This window comes from Pecten maximus, chromosome 13, assembly GCF_902652985.1.
Source record: "Pecten maximus chromosome 13, xPecMax1.1, whole genome shotgun sequence".
Lineage (NCBI taxonomy): Eukaryota > Metazoa > Mollusca > Bivalvia > Pectinida > Pectinidae > Pecten > Pecten maximus.
In genome coordinates, this window is record NC_047027.1 from 11,983,287 (window position 1) to 11,994,153 (window position 10,867).

Genomic DNA, 10,867 nt, shown 5'->3' on the forward strand with positions numbered 1-10,867 from the left:
ACGTCGTTTTTATAGGGACTCGATCATTTAATTTAACTTCTTTTCTTACTTACCTTTGCTTTGGTCAAGTTTGGGATATTTTGCATTAGACTATCGACAAGATTTTACAACTCTTTTTGAACAGTTGTCAAAGATTGTTAGCTTCAAACGTATACGGGTAAGTACCCGATGATGTTTCGGCTGATTTTTGCTGTTTTGGTCAGAGATAGCCAAGTAATCACGTGATTTTCAGAACCTCGTAAATTGAGCCCGAAGAAAGTGTAAACAGTTTTCATGTGTAGTCCACGTGCAACAGCTGCTGCAATCATTGCTTCATAACCCTAAAGTAGGACAACTATAAACACATAATTAGATTATAAGTATTACATAGTAATCAGATAAGACACTTATAAATCATAGGTCTATTTACCTATCAGAAATAAATATATATTTCCTCGACTTAAATCTCATGTACTTGTAACTTGTTTCTCGTGTACTTGTAACTTGTTTCTCGTGTACTTGTAACTTGTTTCTCGTGTACTTGTAGCTTATTTAACCATTTGCAAATTGGGCGGCCCCATTTGTGCATAGCTGCGTCCGCCTGTTCATTGACCGGTTGAACGTTCACATAACGTACACAAATACGACATTTCACTCTGAGGAACCATATATCTAAGGATATTTTACAGACCTGTCAATCACTACTGTACCGTAATAGAAACGATTTTAAAGTATCAATTTGAAGTTTGTATCGTGACTAAACGTAGACCTATCTGTAGACGTATAAACTGTTAAGTTTCTTGTTAATTTCGGCAAAATATGCCAAAAAAATGCACGAATCAAATGTATTGCACAGAATAATTATGTTGTTATATTCAAAATTAATGAATAGCTGAAAACAGCCGTAAGCCTTTCAGGATTCACCTCATGGTTCAGTGGATGACAAACCCTGTTCTCAAACTTATATTATCACACACCGTGTATCGCAGTGTATATATCCCACGATGGATTAATATTAACGGTTATGTCGAGTAAGATAGAAAATCAAAGAATTTCACAGTATATATGAGTTTGTTTTCTTAGAACAGATAAAGAGACCAGCGAACAATGTACTAGCTGGATCTGACAGAGTTTGTCCTGACCTCCACTGACCTCTAAAACTGAGTACTGACAGAACTGTCGTGATGGGGGCGTGTAGCGGATGTGGTCAAATCATTCTTGTCATCATCAACTTGATATTCTCGGTAAGATCTCTGGGTAGACCCCACGTTTATGACATCAACATCCAGTCATCTTTGGCCCAGTCTTACTCCACAAGATGTTTGATCACTTCGTAGCAAGCGTAGATTTCGAGAACGTTGTTTAATGTGACGAGCCATTCATTGTGGAACTACAGTATGGGCGGCCAGTTATCATTTCACATAAATTTTGCGCATATCAGCACGGATATTTAAAACTAATATATTTTACAAATAGATCATTGGTATCTGTGCAATAGTCCAGAATATTTGACACGAGGTACCGGTAATCGATCGCTGTTCTATTGCAATCAGCCTTCGGCCTCGTTTAATAGAACAGTGGTCGATTACCATCACCTCGTGTAAAATATTCTGGACTATTGTACAGACACAAATGATATACTTGTTTTATTTAAGGGTTAACTGTAATATTTTTTTTACGTTATTGAGCAATAACACAAAAAACTGGGGTGTACTCTGAATAAACCGCTTCTAACCCTTATACTTTAATGAACAACGATAAGAAACATTTTCATTAAGTTTAACATGTTTATTTTGCTCCAGATATTTAAAAACGCATCGATAAATACAAAATCCCGTGAACAACGATTACTCCGCTGACGTCACAGTTTATCTTTTTTATGTTATGGGATGATAACATAATTTTTTGAGCCAATGAAAATGCTTGTTACAAGCAAAATTAAATTATTACATAATCACTAAAACACATTAAGATATACAAGATTTCATGTCGTATGTCTACTACAAAAAAACAGCAAGTATAAACGTATGGACATTTCCTTTACCTTGAATATCACGCGAGAACTGCGGTGATTGTATAAGTATGTTAGAAACGGTAGGTTATGGTTATAACGGTACGACAATAATGAGTTGGCGGAAGACAGTCGGCTTAATAATAACGATTATATAGGGGTAAAAACGAAACAACACGAGGTATATTCTAATCATTTATTCCTGACCTTTCCCTGAAAACTGGAACTAAATGTTCACATAAATTTGTAAACCAACAACACAGATAAAAAATAAGTAAAATAATGTAATTTTTCATCAGTTTTATCTACAATTTGTTTTTGTTTCACTCATTAAATCAACCCGATTCCTAACCAATTCCTTTCTTTCAGTTGGTGGGTATACTACTTCTGACAGTCGGCTCTATCGTAAAATGGGGTGGAAACATAATGGACGATGTTCTAAGCGACTGGTACAGCAACTTCCGGAAGGCACTGGAGGAAGCAGGGGTAGATAACTCCAGTATAGAGAACTTTAACATTGAAGAGTTTATGCAAGAAGCCGCCATAGCCTTCATAGTGATTGGAATATTCTTCTTCCTTCTGGGAATCATAGGCTGTATAGGGGCGTGCTGCAAGGTCCGCTCACTGCTGATATGTGTAAGTCATCAAATAGAGGCGGGTCTCCTTAGAATGTCAAGTGGAGGCAAACCGGCAGTTTTTTAATTTTATTATTTATTTATTTATTTATTGAGAAGGGAAATAATCATGTTGGAAAAGTAAAGCAATATACTCACAAACTAGTGAAACGTTTTATTGTGTATTAATCGGAACTCCTCGGGCGCGCTTAGTCTGTTATGAGTTCCGAGTGCGGTGTGTGTTGACGGCGGTATGGATATATAAAGTGACTCAGTAATTGACTTTGTATATTTTGTATTTCGGTGTACCATTATTCTTGTTTGTTTGGTGCGTGGTCGGCTGGGTGTGTCATCATCATGATTTCTACATATGCTGAATAAACTGGGATCAATTTACTGTTGTACCTGTACGCCATTCACCTTAATTGGTCACTCGGCTTTAAATTGGTTACTTCACATTGATTGAGTCACTCCGTTTTTAATGTGTTACTCCATATTTAATGGGTTACTCCACATTTAATAGGTTATTCCATATTTAATGGGTTACTCCACATTTAATGGGTTATTCCATATTTAATGGGTTACTCCTTATTTAATGGGTTACTCCACATTTAATGGGTTACTCCTTATTTAATGGGTTATTCAACATTTCATGGGTTACTCCACATTAATGGGTTATTCCAAATTTAATGGGTTACTCCTCATTCAATGGATTATTTCAAATTTAATGGATGGCGCCGCATTTAATGGGTTACTCCTCATTTAATGGGTTACTCAATTTTTAATGGGTTGCTCCACATTATATTGGCTACTTATGAGGATATTTCATTGTCTGAATAATCACTTCAATGCATTGTTCACGGTGTTTGTATTGTTGTTTACAGTACTCGGTGATCATCGTGCTGGTGATTATTGTGGAGTTAACATTCGTCATACTGCTGTTTGCCATCCGGGACGATGTAAGAAACAAATGAAGAGTCTAGATTATATTTCATACGAAAATATTTCTCATTTACACCGTACGACAATATTTCCCACAGAAACCGTACGACAATATTTCCCACAGAAACCGTACGCCAATATTTCCCACAGAAACCGTACAACAATATTTCTGACAATGTACCACAATATTTCTCACATACAACATATACGTGTCTCAGAAGTACATTCGTAATGTTGGCCTCCGCGGAGCATTGTTAAATGAATAAAGCTATTTTTGTCATGTTACAAACTTCCTCATAAAATTGATGCAAAAATATTAACAAAAGCTTCGGGTTTCTTGTTAATGAGCACAAAACAGTCGGGCTCTCTTTAAGTTGGTATTTTAGTCATTAAGTTTAGCGTTTGTTAACGAACACCTTTTGAACAGTAATTTTTTTCTTTCTTTTTTTTGCCCTGAGTAATTTTAATCCATATTTGGTGTAAGATGTATCTGTAACAGAACTATATCCATATTTAAATTTGATATTGCTTTGTATGTATTTGAACATTTCTACATTTCAGAATATAGTATCGTGAGTATAAAAATTCACCGGTCTGCTAATTTGTTTTAATGTGTTTAAACATGAACGTTACTTGAACTGTTAACACGATTGATTCTCACAGATAGATAAATGGCTAAAGAAACCGTTAGAGGAAGCAATAAAGGACGAATACACAGGCACCAATGGTACAGATGCTGTCACCCTCGGGCTCAACTTCATCATGTCAGAGGTTCGTTCTCCCCGGCCTCCTAGAACATTGGCAATTGGCTGAAATCAATTAATCGTCTCAACAGATACCGGTATCAGTAACTGTGTAAACAGAGTTGTCGTTCCTGACAATGGGTGTAAGGAACGATAACTCTGGGCAGAGGATGCAGTATAAACCAACGTTTTCGATGACTATCTTTGTCATTAGAAATTTGAAGTCCTACAGTGGCTACATAAATTACGTATATGAAGCATTTCCCAATACACCTGGAGGGAATATACGTAATGTATCTGGTATCGGGGAGGATTCAATTCAGTTAGTCCTAGCATAATTTAAACATTTTCAGAAATACTGTAACTAAAGTTTTGTATATTTACGTAGCCGTTTAATACTGAGATGACGTCACACACTAAAATGACGTCACAGTAGCGACAGTTGAAAGCCAATAAAGCGTTAAGACTTACATATAAAAATTGTGTTTTCTCCAATGTTTACAACTAAAATATAAATAACGTAAAAAGACAGTTTAGACTCAATCTTGGAACCCCAAACAAAAAAAGGAATATTATTGTAAGGAATTTAATAACCTTGTAGGATCCTGGTACGATTAATGTACCTATGTTCTCTTGTTTTTTAGTTTGAATGCTGTGGAGTTGAAAACTACACCGAATTTACTACCACGGCGACTAAATGGCAGAAAATTTTACCAAATCAGATGATCCCTCTCATTTGTTGCCGGAACGCTACTAGAGACAACTTTGATTGTCTAACCAGTCCCAACAAGGACAACTCTTACTCCGACAAGGTACGGCGCTCTACATATGTAATGGTGGAGTTAAATGTGGTTTATCATTCGGCCGGTAATCATATTTGATCAAATCAGGACATGCGAAAAAGGCCACGTGACGATGTTTTATTGATTTTCAGAAGAATTATATTACTTTTTAGCGTCATTTAATTTATTTTAAGTGAAAAATAGCAACACCTTCTGAACACAAACATTTTTTTTTTTGGCATAGCCGTATAATTTTCTTTTGTTCCCGGATATGACGCGACAGGTTGCGTTACAGGTCAAGATGAAGTATGTGATTGGTCAATGTAGCGGTAAATGCAAAATGCAGACATTCAGTTAAAGACGAAACAAAATTAAGATTGAATGCAAGCTGAATAAGAGGATCTATCTATTCAAGTGACACATTAATAAAACCATATTCCTGATTCAAATGCAGTCTTATTATCACCAAAAATGATTCAAACTGATATAATTTTGTTATCCGAGCTGAAACTGTGCATTTATTAATTAGTTCGTTAATTTATTTCACCAGCAAATTTACATTATATCCACCAGCATTAAAACTATGCCGTTTATCTTGTTTTTTAAAGATATTTCTTGTTTAACATATTCCGGGTATGACTCTCCCGACTTCATACATAGCTATATGAATACAATAGGCGACAACGTTTTCCTCGGCTATTTTTCAAACAACAAGTTTGATAGGGAAGAAATAGTTCGGGTGCTGTTCAGCCTTCTGTCCTTCATGGTTGTCGACGAATATTTCATCAAAGGTTACACTCCTGATTACCTCGTATATTTACTGCAGTTAAGGGTCGAGTGTTAATCAAGTGTTATAAATTACTACTCTAGTGAACTAGAACAGATGTATCTTGATTGATCAGTTAGTTAGTTAGTTAGTTAGTTATGGTTAGTTAGGTAGTTAGTTAGTTAGTTTATTGTTAGATATAGTTAGTTAGTTAGTTATAGATAGTAAGTTAGTTAGTCAGTCAATCAGTCAGTCAGTCAGTTAGTTAGGTAGTTAGTTAGTTAGCTAGTTAATTAATTGTAGTCCAATAGTCCTTAGATTATCAGATGATATGCTTCACGTGAAATGATAAGAGTAATCATGTTGGACAATACAGCACCGATGTCTATCACACATGCTACATACATACACTTAAACATACATTTAAAACTACCTTATATCATATACGGTATTAAACGGTAGTCTACTTACTTCTGTCTATTTGAGGACTTTACCATATAACCGATTATCATTACCATAAACATCACAGCTGGAAACATTAAACATTGGGAGTTACCGCCCCTAGCACGGAAAACATTCTATTTAGTCCATCTCTCCCGGAGTGAAGTGCGATTGTTTTACTTCCGTAGGGAGCCTAGGAGATATTGAACCATACTATTTTTCATTTTGTATCCTTCGGAAAAAATATGTTTCAAAATTGGAGCGAGCCAGCGACTTTTGGTGGTGCAAATGCGTGCACAGTATGTATGAGTTTGTTTGCAAACCGCTGGACCATTTTTTTCTGTAATCTCAGAAATACTGGTAACATTGATTTTTATAAATTCGTGGATGCTGAAAATGATTTCATCAATGCTTTCGCAAGATATCGGGCCAAAACCGTCAACAAAACATGCAGTAACGTGCCTGAAGTGTCATAATCCTTAATGTCTGGTGGCGGTCATCTGAAACACCAAAATGTAGCCGGCACATCTATACATCGTAATAAATTCTTTCAGCAGTTCTTGAGAAATAGCTTTATAGTTGTGTTAATGAGTGGGATAACCCACCACTTGATGAGGATTGGCTAAATCATTCAAACGAAAAATTGTAGTATTCTCATTGATAGACGTTTTTCTTTATTACAGGGGTGTTATAGTGCGATAGAGGACTGGGTAGATGACAATGCTAACATCCTCATAGGGTCCGGAGCCGGAGTGGCTGCGGTGGAGGTAAGCGAGGACGTCCAAATTGGGGCCGGAGTGGTCTCTGTAGAGGTATATTGTAAGTTATCCAAGGCCGGGGTAGCCACTGTGGAGGTAGTATTAATTAGGACATCCTGATAGAACCAGTGACCGGGGAAGCCGCTGTGGAGTTAATCAGGACGTCCTGATAGAACCCGTGACCGGGGTAGCCGCTGTGGAGTTAATCAGGACGTCCTGATAGAACCCGTGACCGGGGAAGCCGCTGTGGAGTTAATCAGGACGTCCTGATAGAACCCGTGACCGGGGTAGCCGCTGTGCAAGTACATGTACTTAGATACGTGTAGTATAGTCCCTTCATAGCACGCGGAACAGATTTCTTTTTACATGTATTTCTTCCCAACAAATTTTACCTTGTAGGAACGGCGCAATGTCATTTATGTTATTTAAAAGAGAGTAGTCGGTCCCACCATAAAATAAGTGTGTCGAATAATGGACGACAAATTGCAGGTCGGAGACACCAACTGCATTTTCGGCGGAGGCGACTAATGTGGTAATCACCTGAATAAGTGGTTTGGAGTTGGGTTTCATTCAAATATTTGTAAACACATAAGGGACATAAACAGAATATGTCACCACTATAGCGAGACCTGGGACCTTAGCTGCCTATTTCCTTACTTCCTATTTTTCTTTCCTAACGCCTAACATGGCAGTGCGTTGCTTTTAACCTGCGGATGTGCCGTTCAGTCTCCACACTAGTTACTTAAAATTATCATTAAATTTTACGTTGTCAGTATAATGTGGCCGGGTCGGGTGTCATGTTATTACCATTGTTTTATTGATCTACATAAATTAATGAGTATTTGACAAGAAGCTAATTTCACATAAACCTCTTCCTGAGAATGAACAGTATTTTTTACAGACGGTGTATAGTAAATTTCTAGTTACCCACCTTGTAACAATTTCATAGAAGAAAAAAAAAAAAAAAAAACGCGTGGTGAAGAAACCACTTAACGACAAAATAATCTATACAACTTGATATGTCATACGAAACACGTGAATTCTAGTAACGACTTTCTATCACTCATACTTCGCAGGACAATCCCGTGGTTGCTAGGTATGGGATTATTAGAATAGTTAATCCCTTCGGGAGTGAGATAGGGGTTTCAACCCTTGGGGTAAGATAATAGGCTGCCAATCACGCGACAAGCCTCGTATTTGGCAGCTTAAGAACCTCCCAAAGGGTTGATATCCCCTCTCTCACTCCCAATGGGGTGGGGGGGGGGGGGGGGGGGGGGGGGGGGGGGGGGGGGTCGGGGGGTGAATGATCGTTTTCCCCTTACCCTGTTTACATGTTTATGTATGTGATACAAACGTCTCATCAATCCAAAACATTGTCGGCGTGACGTCATTGTATTGTTGGCGATATGTCACACGATTGTTGAGAACGTTTAGCCTGTCTCAAGACTAGGATTGATATCCAATACTTTATGTAAGAGTTTGAAAGGTAAAACTGTAAATAACTCTGCCCAGGGTAAGAGAAAAAATCGATCTCACACGGGGTAGGTAAAGATAGCTTATAGGCTCTATGACGTTACTCACAATAGCGTTATGTCATCATTTCATGTTCAGTAACAACTTCGCATATTGATGACGTTATTATTTTCGGCGTATGCTCCATGGGACAATCTTAAATTCGGAATGAAGTATCCCTGTCCACGGTACAGTATAAGATTATACCAATTAGTCCGAATTATTAACGATTTCGTCTTTGGTTGGTTAAAGTACAAGGATTATTTCTATATCACTATTTTCATTTTTGTCTCTTCTTGTCATTATTTCAGATTCTGTTGGTACTGTTCGCCTGTATTGTCTGCGCAAAGAATAAATCTTCCCAGAGACGTGGGTATGAGGCGTACTGAAGAACAACAAGGGCGCTCCTACAATCCTCTAAGGATGAGACCAGTGGAGAAATCTTTAAAATGTGTTTTATGCATAACTATTTGGTCAGAAGCATTTCATCGTTGGCTTCTTGAGTTACGGCCCTCAATAATTGAATACTTGGCGCTGATACAGTTTTCTCTGGATGGAGTATGATAACATTAATCCACTCAAATGTGACCATTTTAACAAATATCTTGATTGTGTCTTGTACATAAATATTCGATCAAAGGATTTCACCAGAGACTCCTGGAACTGCAATTCTTCCTCATTATTTCATTCGAAACGGAAGCGTGAGATCATGACGTATTAAACAGTGAATAACAGGAAGTATGAGATCATGACGTAGTACACAATAATCAGTAGTTTATATCTATTGGTGGATATGTCGATTTCCATTAGATCATCTCGCCATGTCGTGAAATCCCAATGAACCAGTTTTCGGATGTTATGTGATTAATACCATATATCTTAGTATAAGTTGTGATAAAGTGTATGTACATGTATTTTAGTTGATATAAAAATCATGTTGAAGCAAAGTCCTTTTATCATAATCGTTTATAACTTAATATTGCTTAGTTAATGAGATCATCGGATACCCACGGCTAATTACAATACACTACGTGACACGTATCATCCCCGTTTCAATTTTTTTTTAAATGACGTCACTCTATGATAGAAACCTGTTAACATAGTTTAGCGTTTTAAACGAGTACCACATAGTATGGCACTGATCTTGTGATGTCCTGTTTGCGTAGTATGTAATTTGTTGACATAGCGGTGTTCTCATTGGCTGAAATCCCTTGTAACCGACTTTGATGGGAAGACATCTTTGTCAGACAAACGGGTATCAATGATAATCTGATGAATAGGTTTACCCGTTAATTTTGAATTTCTGAACTACATTTTCGAGATCACTCGTCGCAAATGCTGATATGCAGCTTCTATAAAGCATTATGTTATCTTCAATCTGACTGGCTGAAATTCCGAAAGGAAAATGTGACGGAGCCAATCAAAAAGTCGTTATTGAAAAGATTTTTCTTCACCGAGTAGACCCACGGGATATATGGTTGGTTAGTGTAGCGCTATCAAAAGTGGGTATCCGACTATGAGATCATGAATATCACATATTGCTTCTTGAATATTGATCATAATACATTGTCGTTTATAATAAAATCAACTTCACACATAGTTGTTCATTATGTGTACCTCAGATTGCGTTCATATTGGCGATGAATGCAATCTAAATACATGATTGGATGGTTACTTCTTTGTATAGCTTTGTAATAACAATACCTGACTGTTAGTTACTGGTTTACCGCCTACATGACTCCGCCTTACATCCTATGTGTTAGTTACTAGTTAACCGCCTACACGACTCCGTCTTACATCCTATGTGTTATTTAGTTATTGGTTTACCGCCTTCGTGACTCCGCCTTACATCCTAGGTGTTAGTTACTATTTTACCGCCTACACGACTCCGCCTTACATCCTATGTGTTAGTTATTGGTTTAACGCCTACACGACTCCGCCTTACATCCTATGTGTTAGTTACTAGTTTACCCTCTACACGACTCCGCCTTACATCCTATGTGTTAGTTACTTGTTTACCGCCTACATGACTACGCCTTCCATCCTATGTGTTCGTTACTATTTTACCGCCTACACGACTCCGCCTTACATCCTATGTGTTAGTTATTGGTTTACCGCCTACACGACTCCGCCTTACATCCTAGGTGTTAGTTACTATTTTACCGCCTACACGACTCCGCCTTACATCCTATGTGTTAGTTACTGGTTTATCACTTACACGACTCCGCCTTACATCCTATGTGTTAGTTACTTGTTTACCGCCTACATGACTACGCCTTCCATCCTATGTGTTCGTTACTATTTTACCGCCTACACGAC

General features: G+C 37.6%; 1 protein-coding gene across 1 annotated transcript; it reads left to right on the plus strand.

Annotated features, from left to right (window-relative positions):
• The first annotated feature begins 1,040 nt into the window (after nucleotides 1-1,040).
• Nucleotides 1,041-10,143, plus strand: LOC117341029 (CD63 antigen-like). Its single transcript, XM_033902841.1, has 7 exons — nucleotides 1,041-1,223; nucleotides 2,360-2,626; nucleotides 3,489-3,563; nucleotides 4,210-4,317; nucleotides 4,934-5,101; nucleotides 6,962-7,045; nucleotides 8,860-10,143. The coding sequence occupies exons 1-7, from the start codon at nucleotides 1,164-1,166 to the stop codon at nucleotides 8,935-8,937; spliced, it is 840 nt and encodes a 279-aa protein (XP_033758732.1). The 5' UTR covers nucleotides 1,041-1,163; the 3' UTR covers nucleotides 8,938-10,143.
• The last annotated feature ends 724 nt before the right edge of the window (nucleotides 10,144-10,867 follow it).

Excerpts from the sequence above, each read along its gene's own strand:
- LOC117341029 (XM_033902841.1), top strand. The coding sequence starts at position 1,164 with ATGGGGGCGTGTAGCGGATGTGGTCAAATCATTCTTGTCATCATCAAC. Across the intron at positions 4,318-4,933 it reads TCAACTTCATCATGTCAGAG|TTTGAATGCTGTGGAGTTGA; the intron begins GTTCGTTCTCCC and ends CTTGTTTTTTAG. Across the intron at positions 7,046-8,859 it reads CCGGAGTGGCTGCGGTGGAG|ATTCTGTTGGTACTGTTCGC; the intron begins GTAAGCGAGGAC and ends TCATTATTTCAG.